The sequence below is a fragment of the Botryllus schlosseri genome, chromosome 14, assembly GCF_051294905.1.
Source record: "Botryllus schlosseri isolate E-star chromosome 14, Bs_hap1, whole genome shotgun sequence".
NCBI classification, from domain to species: domain Eukaryota; kingdom Metazoa; phylum Chordata; class Ascidiacea; order Stolidobranchia; family Styelidae; genus Botryllus; species Botryllus schlosseri.
In genome coordinates this window covers 15,617,593-15,640,650 of record NC_137249.1, presented here as the reverse complement: position 1 = coordinate 15,640,650, position 23,058 = coordinate 15,617,593, and the positions used below count along the sequence as shown (strand labels likewise).

At 40.3% G+C, this 23,058-nt stretch overlaps 3 protein-coding genes across 4 annotated transcripts in view; 2 read left to right on the top strand and 1 right to left on the bottom strand.

The window, feature by feature from the left end:
- The window catches only part of LOC145455825 (uncharacterized), a 38,186-nt gene extending 35,125 nt beyond the window's left edge, over nt 1-3,061 (top strand). For both annotated transcript variants that reach the window (XM_080333841.1, XM_080333840.1), the window contains exon 24: nt 474-3,061. In XM_080333841.1, the coding sequence (XP_080189967.1) occupies nt 474-1,523 (1,050 nt within the window). In that variant the 3' untranslated portion in view covers nt 1,524-3,061. The remainder of the gene's footprint in view (nt 1-473) is intronic.
- A 340-nt stretch (nt 3,062-3,401) lies between these two features.
- On the top strand, nt 3,402-11,403 carry LOC145455828 (heparan sulfate glucosamine 3-O-sulfotransferase 1-like). The gene is made up of 2 exons (XM_080333845.1): nt 3,402-10,970; nt 11,251-11,403. The coding sequence occupies exon 1, from the start codon at nt 7,011-7,013 to the stop codon at nt 8,136-8,138; it is 1,128 nt and encodes a 375-aa protein (XP_080189971.1). The 5' UTR covers nt 3,402-7,010; the 3' UTR covers nt 8,139-10,970; nt 11,251-11,403.
- Nucleotides 11,404-11,879: 476 nt separating this feature from the next.
- On the bottom strand, nt 11,880-22,997 carry LOC145455827 (sphingosine-1-phosphate phosphatase 2-like). The gene is made up of 6 exons (XM_080333844.1): nt 22,511-22,997; nt 20,967-21,138; nt 19,299-19,388; nt 19,111-19,243; nt 17,952-18,072; nt 11,880-13,712 (listed from the first exon to the last, which is right to left on the bottom strand). Exons 1-6 carry the CDS (start codon nt 22,915-22,917, stop codon nt 13,418-13,420), a joined length of 1,218 nt encoding a protein of 405 aa, XP_080189970.1. The 5' UTR covers nt 22,918-22,997; the 3' UTR covers nt 11,880-13,417.
- Between the last annotated feature and the right edge of the window lie 61 nt (nt 22,998-23,058).

Sequence of the window (23,058 nt, the reverse complement as noted above, 5' to 3'; positions counted from 1 at the left end):
ATTGCATTAATGAGCACTGCATATTTGCCAACCAAGTGTGGCGAAATAGGTGAAATGGTATGATAATGAGTGCCCTTGGCGTTGATGTAGTACGCTTTATGGAACGTTATTGATGAGACGGGATTATTTTAAAGGTTAAAGTCACAAAAACTCAACAATGACTGGGTACAATGGATCAAATATGATGTTATAAATTAATGATTAATGCTTCAAAGCTTTGTTGGCATTGCTCCCGGACAGGATTTGAAGAAGCAAACTTACACATGAATCCTCAAACCGATCTTCCTTTTCATCGAAAATTAATTGGGAACACCTAACTTTACATTTTACACACAGTATTTTAGTTTTGGCCCGGATTTGTCCCTATCCATCTACTTGATTCCATCGCAACTCAATACTGATTGTGTCGAAGAAGTAGGCTTGTGTAATTCATGTAAGATGTGTTATGTCGACAATGATTTCAATTTTCGCAGGTTGAGGCCCCCATAAGAGACGATGCCGAAAAAGAATTCGAAGTAGAGTGCGTAACAGAAGCCGAAAAAGACTTCACGAAAGAAAAAGAAGCCGAAAAAGACTTTGTAAGAGATGGCGAAAACGACTTCACAAAAGAATCCGAAAATGACTCCGTAGGAGAAGTCGAAAACGACTTGCAACAAGAGGCTGGAGAAGACTTCATAATGGAATCCGAAAGCGACCTTGTAAAAGAAGACGAAAAAGACATCGAACAAGAACCTGAAAATAACTTCGTAAAGGAAACCCATAACGACTTCGTACAAAAAGCCGATAATGACTTTGAACAAGAAGCCGAAAAGGAGTCACAGATTGCAGTTCAAGACTCTCCTCTACCCACGGCACCAGAGACAGATATCGAGCGGCAATTGCCAGAAATCGAGCCACCCTGTGAGCCCGAGGTCGAAAATTCCTCAACCCTAAACATAATAATGACTGGCAATCAAGTCGAAACTGCGTTGACCGCCATCAAAACAGATATCGCAGACGATGTCGAGAGTAGTGAAGAAAGCGAGCCAGACAGCGCCGAAAACGCGATCTTGCCCGATCCTGGTGATGCTGACGATGTAACAGAGCATATCGGCAAAAGCGACACCTCATTTTCCACAAGCGACCCGATCGAAATGTTACCGGAAGAACTGTTCTATTCGACAACTACCGAAGAAAACGACCATGTTAATATGGAATTTCAAGACGTAGAGAATCCGCCGGTACCCAAAACGGAGGTCAGCCCCGTTCAAAGCGTCTTTCCTGCCATGATTACTGCCACCGCCGAGAAGTCCGATGAAAAGCAAAACAGCGAAAGCACTGGCCCTGTGCTGCCAAGAAAGACACGGTCCGGCGGCGTGCCGAAAGCTGGGAAATCAGTCGAGTCGGCGGTGAAAAATTCGGAAAATACCCCGGCCGCTAAAGTGGTGTCTGTTGCGGAACTGGCAGCTAATCGATTAAGGCGCTCCGTCCGGATACGCAAGACCTCGTCTGACAAGGACGCCGCCGCAAAGAAAAAGAAGTGAAGTGGAATGGTATAGTGTCGGGGATGGCAGGCCAGGGAACAGTGTTTCTACTGCGGTTTGACATGGCGATTCTACGGCGTTGTAACAACCACGGGAAGCATGGTTGCCGTGGTCATGGATCAAAAACAAAGGACAATCAAGAACTATAAGTAAATTTGTAAACTGATGACTGAAAAAATAATACTTTTGCCAGATCTTAACTCACCTGGTTCACGGTCCTTTTTGGTAAACTGATGACAAAAAACAAGGTTGATACTTCCGCCCAGCCCTTATCGCGGCCTCGTTGCCGAAAATGCGACAGACTAAGGACAATTTGGTTATATTATAAGACTGTAAAAAAAGAGTAGATCTTAGGCAACCCAGGTTGTGTTGTAAAAATTGTGTCATCTCCCAAGAACGGTGGTTCTCAACCTTTTCGACCTCATGGCACCCTCTCATAGGGGTAAATAGCTCGCGGCACCGCACTACGATTAGCGTGGTGGTACTCTGCACCATTGCGACACAAATGGAACGTGGATTCGAGTCCAGGATCCCTTACTAAGTTTTTGGAGGTTAATCTAGGCTCCTGCTCGCCCGCCGATCTGCATAAGCAGTGTCTTACAAAAAATCTGGGGCGCAAGTGGGCCGTGCTATAAGTCGAAGACAGCTCCCAAGACGCCCAACTCTGTATCATTATGCCAACCCGTACCTCACATACAACGTGCACTTGCGAATGTGTATTTCGCGGGCATTTATCGGCGTGGAACACCAGACACCCGTTTTGCAACTTTCTTTGATAACATGTCCTTTCTCTTTTTCTAGTCTCGATCCTGTAACGGGAATTTCATATATTCCATCGGCGCACGCCCCGGATCCATTAATGTGATAATTTATAACGCATTGATTATTTTGCAGCTGTGGTCAATGTAGTTTTTCGTACCAAGTACAATTAAAACTGATGTCGTAAACTTCTGCTCAATTTCAAGTACGGTTACAGACTACAGAACCAAGGTCTGAGAAATAATGAAGTATTTACTATACTACTTACGATATACCACTTTGCGCTTGACAAATTGGAATAATCCTAAATTGCGTAGTTCGACTTCAAATAATGTTTAGGTATAGGACCTAGCCTAAGAACTTTAGTACTTGAGTATAAGTAGTGGGGTTTGGATAGATAAAACCCTCTTCGAGTACTTTGCAAAGGAACAAGTTCTTCGTTGTTAACCGCCCCTGGCATTACGTATGTGGTTTTACTCGTGTCAAATATCGTACTTATATATTTTTGTAAATCCAACTCTGTAAATTACCAGCTTTTATTTTCGCGCCACAAAGTTACACAGCTGCTATTCGACGGCAGTTCGATGAATGCGTCACAAGACGGGTACGGGTATAGTTCAAGTGACGATCGTGGGGTAAATTGTTTCCTGTTTCGGGAAACCATATTCACTGCCTATTTTCACGGTATGCCGTTACCGTACGTTGATCCACGATGCGCTGTTCTATTTATTCTTTGATATCTCGCGCATGACCTGTCCTAATAAAATATGATATTGCAATCGTCTATTGATCGACAGGAGTGACGTAAAGCCGTTCGTCTGATAGCCAGCGCTGTTTCGACGTTGCGATTAATTGCATTGATCCTTGCAGCAGATGATCGAAGCGTTGAATGGAAAAGGATTAGTCAATGGCCTGGCTTGGTCACGTCACGGTACTTATTAAGTTATGCATTAGCGCGAAACTTCGTTTCGGTCGCTTGATGTAATAACCAGGCGTCAAGATTATTCTGTTGTAACATGAGACTTTAGTTATGAACGCATGCGATCAGCAGAAGAAAGCATAGTCAGAGCCATTTCACATTACTCGCGAGAAGACCATTAATTTCAGGTAATAGGTTACGAGATGTGCGGCTGCGTACATGCTATTGGCTCCGCATCGTTATCAGCATATCCAAATAAACATTTGTCGTGCAATGGTTCATCTCGTGGACCGCGAAAAAAATTGAAGTGTCATGTTGAAACTTTGTATCGATTTTGAGCGCCACAATCCAGCTTCGCCACTCCCTGATTTTGTGGTTCGCTATACATCAGCTACAAGTGGCTTACAAGTTTTGCTTCAAAATCCACATTAAATATGGATTTTGAAGCAAAACTTGTAAGCCAGCGATCAATTTCCCGTATTCTCCGTTTTGTTGTTGGTAAATGCTGGTAACTTGAAGGAGAAAATTGATAATCGCTGTTTAGCTTCCATAAGAGCGAATATTGTAATTGATATTTGTAACTATACAATGTATACATATCATGATATAGTAGGCTTACCATATTTTGGAAATCTAAAAAGAGGACACTTTTTCAAAAATGTGAGACTTGCAAAACCGGAGAAGAATTCTCAAAAACCGGTGAATTTTTCTCACTTTGTGATCGGTTGAAAGGTCAACTTTCCGCTCAGAGCTCAAAATACCGTTTTCCTCTTCACATTGCTAGGTGGTTGACTAAAAAAAAAGGTCAACTTTTCGCTCAGAGCTTAAATCACCGTTTTTCACTCCGAAATACCCGCCGGAGTGTCACTTCTGTGCTAATTTACGGCATATCACTCGCATTTTGCTCTAAATGTGACCTAAATTTTCAAAAAAGAGGAAAAAATCTCCGAGGACACTTTCAAAAAAGTCAAAAAAGAGGACAAATCCTCTTAAAAGAGGACGTATGGTAACCCTATGATATAGCAGTCATCCCATCGTTTATGCCATAGCCTAGTCAGTAGAGGATTCCGCACATGTTTAAACTTACTAACATGTCGTAACGAGGATGCTCCCTAATCAGAATGAGTGTTGAATTTCGGTAAGACTATTGTAACGTCATTTATCCTGTCTACGTATCTTAATCGCTGAATAAATCTAGACCCTTCTCAAATGTTCAGAAGCTGGTTTTGTCTATGATTTGACGTAATAGTATTGCAGGTGGACCCTTGCCAGGTGATGAGATAATATCTACTAGATTCATAGTCCTCTACATCATGTTAGTAGCTGAACGGTGGATAGTATTGAATCAGATGGATAAAATGATTTCAAATAAGAAGTAGGCTAATCCATTAGAAGATTTTGGTCAAATTTGTGTAGTAAACCTACATTTCATGTAATCGTGCAATAATGTGTTGTTTTGAAACAATAAAAATGTTTCAGGTTAATTTACAATTGGTTAATTTGATTGTGCGATTATTGATACACTTGAATCTGAATATGCAGAAATGATTTGTATTTGAACAAATGATCTTGAATTCCCAGCGTATGCCTGTCTTTTGCTAGAAGCTGCGGATATCCGGAACATAATTTAGACTTGAAAATATTAGGCCCGTCATGCATTTCCACGACGGGGATACTAGAAGGAAATAGATAATATTTTGAATGAAATGCGTATGCAGTAACGGTAAGGATAGTTTGGTAGCGCAAAAGGTGATACAAGACAATTGGCTGCCAGCAGCCGCGATCGTTGAGTCATCAACACATTGTGTACGATGCACATTGCCCAAGCACTGGAATGCGATAACAACTTACCAATAAAGATGCTTAGGAAATAGAATACATGGAGTCGTTCCGAAATTTAATAGTCATATTCATGGTATCTAACAGACAGGCACAAATAATATTCAGGGATATTGTGAAAGCAGTCCTGTAGCCTACATTTCGTATCCACACCACAGTCACGACGTTATAGCGCATCCTGCGTATGATCGGTGAATATTATTACAGGCATATTGTTTTTACAGTCACAGGCTGTCGGTATATAGGGTATGGCCGTGTAGTTAAAAGTAGAAAGGATGTGTACAGGTACAGCTAGACGCGAAGGCGTGCCATCGAGCCGAACAGAATTCGGCGGAAACTTGTGAGATAAAGCTTAGATAACTGAGTAAATATACATAATATGTCTTAGATATTCAATAGTGAAATGCGTAAGTTTTACGATTTCAATGCAACAGAGTGGAATTTAAACGTTCGTGCTTCGAGACTGCCTACGTGCCTAGCTCTTTAGCATATCATCTTTTCAACAACCTTATTTAGTTGTTTTGTGTAGTTCTTAAAGTTACCATCATCATCATTGGTTTATTAGCAATTTTATCACTTCAATACACCACAAAAAATGCGATACACTGAATAGACAGGAAGATGTCGAAGCGACTTGGATTTGTCAATGGAATCGGACACCCACCTTGGCCTAGGCGTAGTAAAGAGGAGGCATGCACACTGAATGAAAGTAAAGAATACAGTATAGAAAAAGAAAGCGACAAGAAATAGGGCGGCATGTCATGGGAAGCGAGATCGATAGGTCAGTCGTGGTCCGGTAATCTTGAGGATGGACTGTATTTATTTAGTAGTAATTGCTTGTATTTCGACTTGAATGTGGACATGCTCGTCGACTGTCGGATGGCCGGCGGGATACTGTTCCGAGCTGATTTGAACCGATAATAATTATTTCAAAACGAACGATCTGGAATAGCATCGATTGGATTGGTAGCCAACTGAAGGATTTCTGTGTGGTTGGGTTCATTGTTGTACAAATGTACTTAGTACAATGCGTACTGTACAATGTACAATATACAATATACTTCATATTTTCGTTAAGAACTTGTCTCTCGGATTGAGCTTCAAACTTAATTTGGCATACCCGTGACTGTGATGTCCGGGTTTCGGCAGTTCAAATTCTCTGCCCGTATTCAAATCCAATATATCTTCACGCTCAACTAAACAAATAGTAAGTAGTGGCCCAATGAGACCCTGGGCTCCCGGTAGAAAATACCTTTCTGGACGGTTCTGGTTCGTTTTATTGTCATTTTGATCGATTCTACTACGATATTGGGTTAATATGAAGTGAAGACATACGAATACGAAGGTGTCAATACGACTTGGATAAATTTTATATCGGATATAATTGATTGGATATATATCGATTTCGCGTTATCGCCGCTATTTGGTATATCGTTTTTCCATGATATGCGAAATCAATTAGTGGTGTCAACGCAATGCCCTAGGGTAAAGCTCAGTGGTTGACAGTACTGTTTTATATCGCTCAATGTACAGCACGCTGCTGCGCTAAATGACATTATTCCTGGTCTACGTCGAAAATTCCAGTGACACTAGATATGAGACCAAGAAATCTCACAGAACATCCGATATATACACAGTCTAGATATTAAGGATGAAGACCAAAGTCATAATATAGCAATGTATCAAAGAACGGTAGAGAGATCAGCAAGGGAGATAAATGAGTATTCCTGCCATACGTGCGAGTCAGGATATCATAAGATAGTTGCAACTTGCAATACTGACAAATATGTTCTCACTGTTTCGCAACTTCAGATTTCATAAAACTATCGAACATTCGATTATGAAACTGATAAAATAGAGTAGTCTTTGAACCAACAAGAAAACATGCTCCTGATAATGACCGAGTCGACCGGTTTCTCAAGTCTCGGGTTCGTGGCCGTGCTGGATGAATGAGCTAAGCCGCAAGAACTATGGGTTATCTCACTCCGACAATAACTAAGGGGGCAGCGTGTTTTTGTTTGATATTTTTATTCCTTTTGTGGTATCTTGGACATATTCCTGTAACAGTGAAGAAGGTAAATTTCTCAAATAATCAAATTCGTTACTCAAATCTATCAGCTGAGAATGAGAGACGGCGACAATGGATTTCGATTGTAAATCAAAGTCTTCACGCGGGACGAGCAAGACGACTGCCTGATGTGATAGGGATCGGCGTGAAAAAATGTGGCACAGGGGCTTCGATTCGGTTCCTTGCTCAACATCCACTAATAGAAATACCAACGGTCGTGGAAACCATGTTTTTCACATCTAACCGTTACAAAAAGGGCCTTAATTATTACAAGGCGATGATGCCAAATGCATATCAGGATCAGTTGATTACTGAGAAATCCCCGGTATATTTTACGTCGCCGGAGGCTCGTCGGAGAATTAAAATCAGTCTTCCTAAAGCTAAACTGATTCTTTCTTTGTGTGATCCTACCGATAGAGCCTTTTCGGATTTTGGCCACACTCATGCCCGCCTCCTGAGCACGCGGAAAAGGATGGCTGATGTGTTCCACGAAAAAACTGTACAGTTCATGAGTTATTTCGATGATGTGGGCATTGGTAATGACAGTCTGCATATCATAGTTGATGTAGCGAAAAAAGCCTGTAAAGACAAGCCAGAATATTGCCTCTTTTCCAATGGAATATATCATCCGCACGTTCTCGAGTGGCAAGTCAACTTCAATTCACAACTCCTCATTTTAAATGGCGACGAATGGATTACAAACCCCGGAAAATTGTTAGAGTCCGAGCAGAAATTTTTGCATCTGCCGGAGCTGATAACTAGAGACGATTTCGTGAAGCACCCGAAAAGTGGGTTTTACTGTTTGAATAAATGGTGGGACGATGTGTACCACAAAAAAGCCAAAAAACGTGGCGAAGTCGAGGTCACGCTCGAGGACGGCAGTAAATTATTTTGCCTGAATGTCAACAAGGGGCGAACGAGAAACGGTGTTCGAACAATGCACGATAAAACACGGTCTATCTTGCGTAGGTTTTATGCCCGCCATAATCTGCGATTATATGATATAATAAATCGTACATTCAATTGGTAGCGTAGCCAGAGTGCATAGCTGAAGGATTACTAATCACAATCATGAGACGAGCACGGTCACGTCGGTCATACTATTTACTCTACAGATCTACCACGATGTGAATAAAAAGACGACAGTTACCAGGATGTGGAAATGACCCCGTGAATGAACCGAACATATCTATTGTGGAAACTATCTAGTGATTATGGAGATATTTGACCAACGTACTGTATTTCCCACGCCTGTATCAAGATAACATCGTTAACGAATCATCTTTTGGTCTTCCCGTGCTGGACCAGACAGTACAATGGACTGCGTACACGGAATAAAACAGAACGAACACTTCAGGTTTATGGAAACGAATCGAATGAGATGTACGATGAACTTATACTGGAGCCGGATATGAGCTAAGTATGCGAGACTCCGGAAATCAATCCCAAAAGCATTTTCGATGCCGAAATTACAATGGCGCTGGATAACGTAACAATGTAAATACGTAGTACAGGCTACGATCCATACCACAACAGGGTAAAACCAACTTATGTATTTACTTATTTACCGCTACTTCGATTGTGGTGAATTATCACTATTTAGAAAAATTTATTTATCAATAAGATTTTGCCGTTATGGTTATAAACACCGTATTATAGGGCCGGGCAGAACTAGTTTTGGAGAAAAATCAAGCTACCAAATAACAAACATCTCTGGAATTTCACTGCCAATACCAAATAACACGTATATGGGAATTCTCCTGATATTGTCAGTAGGAGAACGAGTACTGATTTCGTTACATTATGTTGTGATTCGGTCATCACTTTTACGACTTATTTATCCATGTGGAACCGTATTCCGAAGGATATCAGAGCGTCCTCGAGTGTGGCCAGCAGGGTTGTAATGACTCGAGTCATGACTCGACTTGACTCGAGTCATTTTCTCAAAATACGGAAATGACTCGACTCGACTCGAGTCAGTCTGTGTATTGACTCGACTTGGACTCGAGTCATTGCTCATGACTCGAACCAAGTCATATGACTCAAGACTAGGGCTGGGCAAAATCGAATACCTGAGTGATTCGATTCTGAATCACGTGAAATGCTTCGAGTCGAGTCGAGTAATTGAGTATCACCCATTATGACGTCACAACATAATGTAATATGTCGAGTTTCAAATATGTACCTTTTATGCGACCACAAAGACTATAATTCCTGTGATCCATCACATTAAAGATACTTTGGTATTTTTTCGACCATGCCGATTTCATTGCACTTGGTGACAATGTTGTGGGATAATCATGACTTCGGAAATGTGTTATTTCTAGTAACGTTCGTAGCTTTGTACTATATGTTTGGTATGCTACGATACGGCCAATCAAGGCTCCAAGGCTTCAACAGTGAAAATTAGTATCGAAACTACAATTCTCGTTGATAAATTAGCGTTCAGTGGCGAGGAGAGTATAATTTCAGTACTCGAAAAAATAGTATTTTACTACTCGACTCGAATCATTAAAATTAATACTCGATTCAGATTCGAGTACTCGAATCATTGTGCCCAGCCCTAAGACTCAGACGGCCAAGACCGACATTTCATTGTAATTTCGAAGAATAGTAAAGTAACCACACTATTGGGATTTCGTATATTGGTAGTGGTACTTGAAAATGCGATCAGAAAAGTGAGGAAAATTACTATATTGTAATTGCGAACCATTCGATATCACCAAAAAGATTTATAAGAAGTGGGATTAACAAGACTTTAATTGGAAACTGAGCAGTCAACACAATGACTTAGACTCGGACTCGACCCTCTGCTCGCTAAGTTGGACTCGGTGGTGAATTGAAAATTACTCGACTTGACTCGAGTCAAAACTATAAAAGTGAGATGGACTCGGAGCATTGTGACTTGGTTACAACCCTGGTGGCCAGTGACCACCTAGAAGTCTAAATAAAAGCAGTTTCTACTGCATAACTACTAGCGATGTATACAGGGTCAGGATTTTGGATTCTAACCGGACAGGAATCCTGCATGTTTTTGAAGCTGGATTGGATCCGGCTTCACATTTTACCCAAGTGTCCGATCTGGATCAGTACAGGATTCAAAATTTCTAGTGCATGAAAGTGACTTTGTGTTTGTTTACTTTGATGCTTAGCATGAATCTGGACTTAGCTTATTCACATGCTTCTTCAGTGCTTGATCGTTTCGTGATAATTCTGTGGGCTATTTCGTACTGAGTGTGAAATGTGTATCATCTTTTTAACATGTTCTATCATTTTATTACTATATTTATAAGACAAGGTATAATATCTTATATATCTTTGGCTTTTACCGTGCAGGATGCTTTTCTTGTCGCAACCCTATACCCATTCCCCCGGCCTTGGAAACAGCGGTGAAGTGAATCTGACTCGACAACTCTGTGATTTGAACTCATTTAACCATTGCTCGAAGCTCTGAGCTGCGCTAAGTCATTTCGAGATGAGCGAATCATCCGACCGACATAACTATGCGAGTTCGGATCTCCTAACATCAAGTCGGATCTGCGCTATCTATTTCTGCTTTTGGAACGTATGGAAAGTATTTTATGGCTTATTATGACAACTCAGAAACATTAACTCTTTCGACGCCGAGCTAAATTTGACGATTGTCTTCAAAACGCCGCGATTTTCACCAAATAACCCCAATTTCAACCGATCGTAACTTCGTCGCTACCTTAGCTACCGAGACGTACCTACGTCCGTATTGTAGCCGCGAACGATATCTATCTAATGATGCGTAACGTGCCTTGATTGATCCTGTCGTGTTGCTAGGACAGGCTTCGGTACGAACTGAAGTTTGGCTGATTTCAGGCGCGCTGCTGCCAAGGTATGGATTTTGTTGGTGTTTCTATGGTACTTATAGATTAGCTGTGACGTTGTAAATTTCACAGAATATTCTTATTATATTATATATTGATAATATATTATCCTTAAATCGTTAATTCCTTTTCAATGGCAATGCGGAGGTTCAGAACCGTCGTGAAATACTGCTGCCGACATGATCTTCGGCCGTCGATGCTTCAAGGTTGTCTTTGTGACGTCAAATCCGCAATAATGGCTCGGAAATTTGACTTCTGCTAGTACCGGTACTCAAATTTGTTTTTCAGGCGCAGTAACATACCGACGGAGCCCATTTGTGTACGATTACAAGCAACGATCCGCACAAAAACATCATTATTTGTCTCCGTTGAGTCCTCGTCATCTCCCGATGCAATTTTACGTTTGAAAAACTTGAATAAATACGTATATATTGGTGTGAAGTCTGTGTTGCCGCAGTACATGTACTGACTTTGTGGCTTCAGTAGATCCGTATATTAACTTAACGCGCGATGTGTCGCTAAGGATTGGTGATAATGATGTAAAATGTCTTTAGGTATTGGCATCTGTTGAAAATCATTACCGTCGTGGAAATATATATGAAATAAAGTTACTATTCCGTACAGGTAATCCAGCAAAATTGTTTCTTAGTAGCAAGTCTTGAATTTTGAATTCATTACCGCACAATGCCCCGACTGCCATGGACGCAAAACGGCATGTCAGATTTTCGAGACAAAAATACGCTCTCTCGATTTAGCGAACATATGGGGATACGCGGCGTTTTGAAGACAATCTCTAGCGAACATATGGGGATACGCGGCGTCGAAAGAGTTAAGTGGCGACACATTATGATACTTGCGGTTCGCGATCCGAGCGTAGCGTATCCGCCTTACGCTAGTGAAAACTCACAGATACACAATATCTCTGAAACCTTATATTCACAGAAGGGAGACATAATACGTACGCGTACTGTATTAGTGCACATCACAAATCGCGAATTATTAACAAAAGCAACATACATTATTCAATAGTTCATTAAAATGATATTCGTCACGATGCTGAAAATAGACTTGCAACAATAGGGTAAATGAATCCATAACCAACCAAAGGCACGTTGCATTACGTGACCAACACCCGTGTGATTTGACTAGATTATCGGAGCCACGGCCCTCGTTATTCATCATTGCCAGGACGGGTTTATACTTGAAATATGACATCTTTTTCAAAGTATTGCAACGCCGCGCGGTGCTCCATCGAATACCACATCTCATAAGCACACCGGACGGAATAAAGTGCAACTGACTGTTGACCGCATTTGCATAATGAAGATAATAGGGCATATTTCATTCATTAAAAAAATAAGATTCTCACGAGATGCATCTATAAATCGACAACACTCTGACTGTAACTGTACGGAGATACAAAGGTAGTTTTCCAATACTAGATCAAGTCAGATTGCTTACTAATTATGGTCGCGGAAACGAAGGCCGACGAGGGAAAAAATGAAAGGAAAAAATGAGTCGGAATGATGTCACAATGTTCGGGAGAATAATCGAATAGGAGGCGACTTAACAAACATGATAAAATTGCTGGTAGAGGCAAAACGAAGGGTATGTAAGCAGCAGACGCTACTACATGAAACTGCGAATTTGATGACGTAAACAAAAACTAAAATAAATTGTACCCTATCTGTATAATTTCGGAATTGGCGCAGGTCTTTTGATTCCATGACAAAGGAGTGAAATATGGATAACCAAATGCTGGAGAGTGGTGACGTCATATTTTGTGGTACGATTGTCGATATACAATGTTTTTCCGATTCTCTACTAGTTACTGGCGATTACCCCTGACGAGTGTCAGTCAAAATATTCGGGTTAATTACAACATGGATATACTAATCAATTGTATATTCAAGTTCTGTACCTCTAAGAAGCTCTACGGATAACTAATAGTATCCGTGTGGGTTAAAAAACATGTCATTTCAGCTTGATTAGGAATAAACACATACTCGTTTCCCTAACAATCGGCGTACTAGAAATTAAATGTGATGCGCCACGGCTGAACAGCGCCGCGTCACTCTCGGATTATTACCGAGCAAAGACAAGTAGCAATACGTTATCAGAAAATGGCTTCATGCTGAATTCACACTTGATTAAAGAATTAAAAGTTCATTAGATAATTAGTAGACGATTTGCATACAAACGGTTTACAGTAACAAGAAATTAAGAAGCGCGATATTCGATCGATTGTGATTACGCTGAGCGTGATGAAACATGCATTATTGATAACTCGGGTGATTTTACATAAGGCGAACTTTCATTTAACAGCGACAGCTATTTATCAATTGCCGGTGTAAAGACGACGAGGATGCTGAGTCGTGAAGTTTCCAAAGCTGCGAAATACTGTTTCACACGATATTACGTAAAAAAACAACAGCAACAATTTCGGATTTCACATTCACACCACGACGCCCAAATACTGCAGCAGTACCGGTACCGCAAAATTAGCGCCGAAGCCCACGCACGCGTACGTGAATAACTTGTACGGTACTTCGATTTCGGTGCGCCGCCTTGACAGCTCGTCGTCCTTTGGCACGCTTGCGGCGTGGCACAGCACGAGAAGGCTCAGATGCTTCATGGTGGATCGGATCACCAGAAGTACCAGCACGCCGATGATGTATCTGGTTATTCCGATAGCGAGACTGTGCGCGGTCGGTAGAGTAAGGTCGTACGGTAGTGTACCGGCTGGTTCCCTAAGAATAAAAAATCTGCCATACAGTCCCTATTCATGAGATAACTCCTTATTTTGAAGGGCAATACCTTATAAACTACACTGCCCTCATTTTGTCTTATTGTCAGTGCTCACCACAAGTCACATTCCACAAGGATGATACGAACACTAGTAAATGCACTTCAACTTTTTAGCCATGAACTAGGCCCGACGGCAACAAGACCGTGATTAAGACTGGCCAAACGTGATGACCTTTTTTAGTCATCAGGTTACCAAATTTGCAGGGGTCAGGCTATCCTTAATTATGATTCACGTCGACAACAGCCCTGATTACAAGAGCGGCATACACTCGAACGCATAAGGTTAGGACGAATCAATTCTGCGACTACTTTGACAATGTCAATGTCTTTGTATGGAGTAATTCGAACCAAAAGAGCTACTAAAGGCAAAGGCATAGCTCGGTGGATTTCACCCGGGGTGCCTCGGCACTCGGGTGCCATTTGAAATGCTCGGGGTGCTGAGAGATAATGAGGCATTGCAAGACTACGGACAATGACTTTGTTTAGCATGAACGGTGCGTATTTTATGTATTTGAAACACGGTAACGTTGTGTCGCGTGATTGGAAAGGCACTGGCTACTGGCGAATCTGTTTTACGACGTAAAATTCGTCCGGGGTCACAGTAATACGGCGCAACATAAACTGCATAGTGCATAAACACGATAGACCAGAGGTTCACAAACTCGTGGTACCCTCTGAAAGGGGTAGTATATTTAGTGGTACACTGGCACTTTGAGTACGGTTCGGGAAGCTGATGACTAAAGAAAGGTCATCAACCCGGACATAGATGACTAAAACCGCATCATATCACTGTTCACTCGACGGTGCCGGTGCGCGGTGCCCTCCAGTCTAGAATGATATTGACATTTCCGGAATAAAAACGACAGTTACTTTCAAATAATACCGGTTTCTATATATTTGCAGTTCGGGTCGCCGGCTTGCGACAACAATTCCTATTTGCCATTACGCTCGCCATTACTCAATCCGGCAAGTGGCTGTCTAAAGTTATTAATCGTCAAGTGCGTTTCCTGATCCATAAACAACATCAATTGACCCTTACAACGTAAAACAGGAATGATTAAAAGACATTATGGCCAGGCTGTGGGTATAAACGCGTCTGGGTTGTTGGCAACACGCATAGATATAGCGACAGCCACGCATCAATCGATACTTGATAGCCTATACCAGGCCTATTTATAAATGAGTGGATTCAGCTCAGCAGAGGCGGAGCTCGACTCGTTGCTGCCACGCTGCGCATTTACAGCATTTCACGTCAACATAAATACGATCGTTGACATGCGTTCTACTTCACAGCTTATTCGGCGCCATATTATATCGTACTTGGGAATTCTGAAACCTCAAAAAGTTGATCTAGTGCAGGGGTGCCGCGAACTATTTATCCCGTTGATAGGATGCCGCAAGGTCAAAAAGGTTTAAAACTAGCTCAAATTAAAAGCGATTTCCAGAGAATCTATACAACTCAAGTGACCTCCGATTGTATCCATGGGCAAGCAACGGATACTGTTTTGCGACACACGGTTTGAGAAGCCCTGCTATTGCATTAGACATGTTACGCAAGACGTGACTGAACAGTGAACACACGCTATCTGCCAATATTTTCTCGGCTATGAAATAGTCATGATTGTGCCAAGTCCGGGGTTACCATGTATGATAATGTGAAATGTGCATCCTTCATCATGTGAGCTCAGTTGCGTTGACCAAGCTTAACATATTTCCGTTGCAGGCCTCGCATCATTCGAGGTTAAGATAAGCTGACAAATGCGGAAACCCGAAAGGGATGTTGCATCGCAACACTCGAACCTAGTTTTCTTCGAAATAGCAACATTCAGAGAAACGGTTTGCAAACTAAGCAAATCACTCCATTTCCCATTCAACTAAATTTTAAAACGATTCCGAATAATGGATTCTCTGCTTGCGTTTTATCATTGGGTATTTTGTATTGTGAGTCTATTCAGTAGAACAAAAACAGTGTTAGCTAACCCAAACCTCATATCGAAGGGTACTATATAACTCATGTCGTGAACTGAAGATGTTGCCAACAATGCAGGGCGTTCAAGTGTATTTAGCATTGCTCCCTTGTACAGAGTTAAGTATTAAATTATATACCAGGAAAAAGCATCACCACGCTCTCTTACGTCCTTTTGATCACACTAGATTTGTAGTCATCTTTCAGGTTTCGCAAACTTCGACTTATTCAGTCAATTCCCCGGCATTCCAAGTTCTGGAGACGGCGAATGCACATTGGCACAATGCACATAGATTGTTTGGCACATGCACTTTGTCCGATAAGTTTGCACGTGATAGTCAAGTGACCTACATGATGTTTCATCCCGGGAAATGGCGGAATGCTTCCTATTTCGATAATTCTGTATAGAATCTCATGGGAGATACTACAGATTATGTGTTATCAGAGAATCCTTAACGGTTAAACTCGATGCTGAAGGCCAATTAAGCAACGGTACCCCCAGCAACCGATCTCTTTACGATTTTGAGAACGTGGGTCATCGTTAATTTCACCTTGTGAAATTGAATTACTGAACTTTGGCAGACAGAAGCATCTACAGCGAGTTACCGGCGCTACAATATTGACCCATTAGACACCGGATCTCAGCATAAACTCGCAAAACACATCACAGAAAGTCCAATTAGTACCAACCAAACAAACATAGCCAAAGCAAACGTCTGCGCAATAAACAGCTCAAAATAAACAAGCTGGGTTCGTCAGTACGTTGTACTAAGTTCGGCGTGCAGCTGAATGTCTTGAAAAATGTGCGAGGAAAATGATAGGACAGAATGAATAATTCAGAAGTATGTATGATTGAGGCAACTCCGGCCGTGGATTGATCCGGGAAATAAGCCACATAGGATGAGTTGCTGAGAGTCATACCGCTGAAATTAATTTATAAAGATTGGTATATTCACAATTGCCATCTTTAGAAACTCTAGCGAAAGCATTGCTGATCAAGACATGAATGCGTCAGTCACTCAACGCTCCTGCCATCCTTGACCCTACCAAGACGAACCCATCCTTACTATATTGAATGATACGACCAACTCATGACTACCGATTAGTGCTGTTCAATCGCAAAATACCCTAACAATTTGTTTTTCAAAGCCATACAGGTCAAACTTGAGAGTTTAAAAATTTGTTTACCCGTATGTTAGTGCTGATTTATAATTAGCCTATATTTATGTAATGCCTCAGATCCACAAAAACAGATTATAATAATGGTACGCTCTACTATTCGTAGGTATTGTATCCATATGTAGAATCAAGACGCACCTCCGATTTCACATAAGTGAAGAAAGTCTCAAATTTTGTATGAACAATGATTATCAACCAGACTAAAAAGCCACCAGGAATACCATGCAACACCAAAAGATGCGTTAACTGGAAAAGCGTGTAAAAAGTATATCCATACTCATACTGTAGTCTACGTCTGTTGGAAATCTAACTGTCTTGAGCTTCGAAAAATATCACAGGCCTCTCAGTGCAATACAATTAAAAATATATAACTGGCAACAGATCTATGTAACTCAAGTTTCGCATACTCATTACTCAAATAAGGCAACCAGCATGATTGGTACGAGTTTTTACAGAGAAAATAGGTGCAAACGACGAATTTGCGCTTCCATGTGATAGTTAATTGACATGTATGGCTCTTTGAGAGTTAAAATGGAAAATATACCGTCAATGTGGCTCTTCGGACGAAAAAGGTTCCCGACCTCTGAACTACATTGAGATAAAGTAACTGAGCATCAGTCATGCGAGTACCTATTACACCCAGGCCCAGGCAGGTAGTAAGTATGTAGCAATACTGGCCTCCGCTACCGGCTTCCGATTTGCCACACACTTGATGTTACTGAAAATTGTTAACCCACGTTCAATGTTCAATCTGTTTTGTAGGTCACCCATATTCACACACACACATACTGGTAGTAGTACATGCATTGTATGGAAATGAAGGATGTAAGCAATCTCACTACAAAGAAATTGGTACACAAACTTAAAAACGGTTCCTGTCATTATAAAATAGAAATACAGTCATAATTTCACAATTGGCAATGACACACTGCCTCTGAATAAACGGAAAGCATTGTTACTTTCATTTCCTTTGTGTCTCAACAATAGAGTGAGATATCAGACAGATGGACGACATGGTGATATCAAAGCAACTCACCAATCAAAACCATAATAGTTTCCAAACCAAGACGCACAATGTACACCGGCCCCAACTCCCAGAATAATGACTGTGTCCCCTCTGGTGGTACTCCAATGATCGGAATTGGGATAAAATATAGCTGAAATAAGAACAGTGAATGCCAACAATTGGATACAGAATGTAACTCTTGAAGCAAAATGTATTACCCTTACCAAACACAAAATATATTGATAGATTTGCATTATCATATCAGCGAAATTATTACGGCAACTACACAATATAGCCACAGTCTTGCAATTGGCAGATCCAAGACTATAGTTTTTTAAATGTTGCCAATTTCTAGCCATTCTTCGTCGGTCAGGGAAGTGTCAGGACATCTTGCAAATTGAAAGTTGTCACTAGTAACTACTCTGACAAGCTCTGACTATAACACCAGACCACACTAGATCACAATCGCGCATTACATCAAGAATTACATTGTATAATAGTATATATCATAGGAAATTGTAACTTGAAATCAACAAAGCAACTGCATATGTGATGCGCGAGTGTGGTTGCAGCTGTGGTTATGGCCTGTGGTTATGGCTAAAACTGAATATGAAACTCAACAATAACAGTCGATTCCAGTTTAAAATCAGACATACGTTGAATATGATCAGTGATCACGTCTCCAGAAAAGGTAAGATGTCAACTATCAAATTAGTCAGTGTATGACGATTAGAGTGAATTTGCAGTTTCACAATATGCCGGAAATCAGTCTTCTTACTTTAATGAAAATGCCAAAATGAGCGGCTAAAGACCACACAAGAGAAATAGATCAATATTGATGGTAAGCCACTGAATTCGAATTATGTTGTGTACTTTCGTCACTTCGTCAGGTTATTATGAAACTGGTTTGCAAATTTGTTGTAGCTTGATCATGATAAAATCGCTATACATAAAATGCTGAGACTACTAAGGCAAAGGCATAGGATCCGTGCAACGATCATGTGATCAAGCCTTTTGTGATAGTCTAATTATCAGGATATTACTACCTTATGGAAAACATTATTGAGACCTCGTTACATGAATCGTCAATTGTTTTTTTCTCTGCAAAACAGGAAGCAATACACCATGCCAATCATAACACCACAGCTAACTAGCAGGTAGGGCTAAAACGAATTCGATGCTCACTTACCGAGTAGAAAATGAGACACAATGATAATAAATGGAGCATATTGAGAATACAGAGTATAGTCATTAACCATCTCCATGAAGGGCCACCCGAAGTAGAGGTAGACGGCAGTCAGAGCAATGCCGGCCATCACGTCCTACAAAAGATCAAAATATTTAAACACAAAAACGACAAAACATATAACGCCTCACCAGAATTGAGTGCATACCAACATACAGCCGACTCAGCGATACCAGCAGGCACCAACATGTAGCAAGGCATAGTCCGAGGGGAAAATTTATCTGAATCATAAAAATGGCATTCCATGAATACACAGAACTAAAATTCGCATAGTGTCTGATTCTATTACAGCAGTATCATTGATGCGATAATATCATGCAGATTGTATGTAGACCATCCTGTATGTTTCCACTTGTTTATGAATTTTCATTCATGAAACCAGACTCTCGACTTCTGAATTGTCATTGTGCCAAGACACATGTTTGAGATTGTATTACTACTCGTAGGCCTACAGTATAAAGTTTACAGCGTATTAACAACTATTCATTGTGGGATATCTTTTCAAAATCAAAGACGTTTGCTGCGCACATGTAATAGTGTCAATTTATTTAATGATATGATTCAAGACTTCAAATTACGTGACTTCAATCAACTAATAATATTGGATTAATCAGCTGCTTACTGAAAACAGATGATGTCAATGAAGGCATTCAGAGGAATTGAAGCAAAATCCTTTCCATCTTGGGGAAAAGATGTCCGCAAACGCACTTGCTAAAATCCTAGTCATCAACTGATCTAGGCACTAAATGGCCCTTATGCAGACTGCATGCATAGTATCACACCATCCACCAAATGATTTTGAAATTGTCAGACTTACAAGACAGCCACGATATTATCAGGGCAGCACTGCACACATAAAAAGATCAATATGTCCTACATAATTCAAAACAAGAGTTTTAGACACTGACACCGAGTCAAAAGTGACAAGAATAATGTTATGCCAATCGTAAATTGCCTGCATTTACAAAGTTTATTCTGAGATAAAGTGACGAAAACACCAACAGCACAAGTAACAAGCTGTTCATCTGCACGATGCATTTGTTTGATACATATTTCAAAGTTCCAGTTTGCATTAAAATGCTTCAATGAATGTTTTTGTCTGTGATGACAAAGTTCACCCATCATGAGAAATAAACAGAGGCGTTGAGGCAAAGTGTATCACTCTGACACTGAGAATGCAAACACTATGACACAAAAAGGCATCATGAGGTCACAGCACTGGTATTTGGCCTACATTGCTAACTAGGTCATCACGGTTAGGCTTCTTTTGTGGTCATAACAAAAGGTCCAATATGTTTAATGTAATGTGTAATAAATGTTGTGTTGCAAGACGAATTGTACTCTAATTGACAATGGGATCTGATGAGGTAAATCTGGATATATTATCAAATTTTGATGGCTACTAGCTAGATATGTGGAATTGAATAGAACACAGTTCAGACTTGGCACCTCAATGCCCTAATAACTATTTTCATGAGAGATTATTCTATCTTTGGTCTGCAGCTTTTCTTAGGAGTGACCAGTAAAACACTTTATTCTCAATTTACAACCCTGACAGGCCCAATACAAAAACTATCAGCCGTAAAACGTTTAGCAAACAGCATCAACAAAGTTTGAAAGCAATGAAAATACATATGGATGCATTATGATCTATCGTGTAATTCTATTACCTATTACAAAACCACTATGTATGGACGTTGGATTGACATGCATTATTGTCTGTTGCCTAGCTGTTACTACAAGCTGTTTGGATGTAAAAAGTTCACATGGTGAAAACTTAAGACCTCATCCATACATACATTGTACCGTCCCATAGAAGCAAAAAGCATCGTGAACGGAACTGCGGTGGCCGCAATTGCATGAGTAGACGGTAACCCGAATTCAGCTTCCACCCTTGTTTCTAGTTTGAATGCAGGAGGCCAGGTTGGACGTGGCCAGCGTAGAAGATCTTTAGCTGCCTGACCAAGGTACCTGTAAAATATCGAATAGAAGTAACAAGTTGTCTTTTACTAGATACCGTATATAGCTAGCTAGGTGCCTTAGTACAGTGGTTCTCAAAGTGGGCGATTTTGAGAGACGGCCGGTTAAACAGAAGTGTTGAAGTAGCAGTATACAAGCAAAACTACTAAAGTAAGTGAATACAACCTAATTGAATACTACAGAAAAGTATAAATATAACCGTACAGACGAGACGACCTCACGTCCGGAGCTTGTTATAAGTCAAAACAGTTTCGGAACCACTGACTTGGTAGACAATTATGATGGTCAGTTCAAACCTATCTGTAAAAAAAGTTTTGAGATACTTCCGATAAAACGTTTCAGTATAGTAAGATTACAGTCAAAAAGTCAGAATCAGGCAGTTATCTAACAAAGCCACCACATTTACAGGGATTATAATAGCCTATAAACAATTTTATTACTTTTGACAAGCATAAAAGTATATTGTTTACAGACCATGCAGACTTTCTATTTTTAGGAGTACTACGATACAAATTGTTACATTTATCCTCATTATCATTCGGCCAGTTATCGAATACAAAAATATAGAAGCAATCAAGAAAAATTATTGATTCATCCATGACGTCTCAGAGCATCGCTAGACTTTGATTGGACAGAGTCACGATCGGTACCGTACTGGGTAAACAAATAGAAATGGAACGATTTCAAAAATAAATGATTAAGAGGAGCAAATATTGAAGCAGTGGGTTTCTCATTCTTAATTCACCAGCATCAAGTCAAAAACCATCTGATACACTACACTTAAATCAGCTTTTGCCTACTGCTGTAGGCGTACAATACATAATAATTTGTGTAATGGGTAGATAATACACAGAAAATTTTTACAAATTGAGAACTTTCTAACTAAATATTAGATGTTTTAAAATGAGTGACTTGACCTCGTTTATCGAGTTCATTAAGTGATCATTATAAGAACTGATACCGTACTTCATTTTGAAAAAAAATGTTATCATATCAAGTTATCAAAGTAAAAAACAAAGTAAAGAATGGACAATGCCTGTGGCTCTCTACGATGAGCTAAATTAACATACAAAAAATAATCTGGTACCAATTTGATATGTTCAAACGGTAGGTTAATTATTTTTTCACCCCAATCATTTATGTTGCCAAGATTTTGTATTCAGAACGCGGTACTAGTTTCGAGTATACGGGGAATGTGACTAGATTATTAAAAAAATGAGTAATTATATATATTTTACAATGTATGTGCCACTAAGCGAACAAACCTCAATATCTAACATACTTCAGTTAATCGAACATACATCTCACTGCAATCAAAAGTTTATAATCCATATTGAAATTATGAGGCATAAGTCATACTTACATTGTGACCACCCATACGGTTATGACCATACGTGCGACACGCATATCGAAGTTCCAAAATATCACAGGCAATGCTGTAATATAAAACACCTCCGTTCCAAGCATTGATCCAAGAAGAAAGATATGATGCAGAATCTTGTTATTAACTTTGTAATTTACAGAATTCTCCTTCAATGTACTGTCTTCTGCGCAGCAGGATGACTGTGGCTCAGTTTTTCCGCCAGCGCCGTGTCTTTCTCTGGCACCGTTTTTCCGCAACATATCTTTCTGGTCTTCTGTGAACTCATCTCTTTGCTGATGATGACCCCCATCGACACATTTGTTTTCCGACAGGCCACAGAACTCTTGAAAACTCCGGACCTTATTGAAGTCCATGAAGTAATCAACGAATTTGTCGAACAAATCCATACCAACTACAGTGCCTATATGAAGATGGTACTGCCAACTGGCAAAGCAGCCTTCAGTTAAATTAAAAAGAAATTGGTAAGTGAGTTGGAAGCTTAGATAATACAACACAACACAAGTTAGCTAATACATATGTTTAGTCAA

Excerpts from the sequence above, each read along its gene's own strand:
- LOC145455827 (XM_080333844.1), bottom strand. The coding sequence starts at position 22,917 with ATGGATTTGTTCGACAAATTCGTTGATTACTTCATGGACTTCAATAAG. Across the intron at positions 21,139-22,510 it reads ACCGTATGGGTGGTCACAAT|GTACCTTGGTCAGGCAGCTA; the intron begins GTAAGTATGACT and ends GATATTTTACAG. Across the intron at positions 19,389-20,966 it reads CTTCTATGGGACGGTACAAT|ATAAATTTTCCCCTCGGACT; the intron begins GTATGTATGGAT and ends TTTATGATTCAG.
- LOC145455828 (XM_080333845.1), top strand. The coding sequence starts at position 7,011 with ATGGGTTATCTCACTCCGACAATAACTAAGGGGGCAGCGTGTTTTTGT.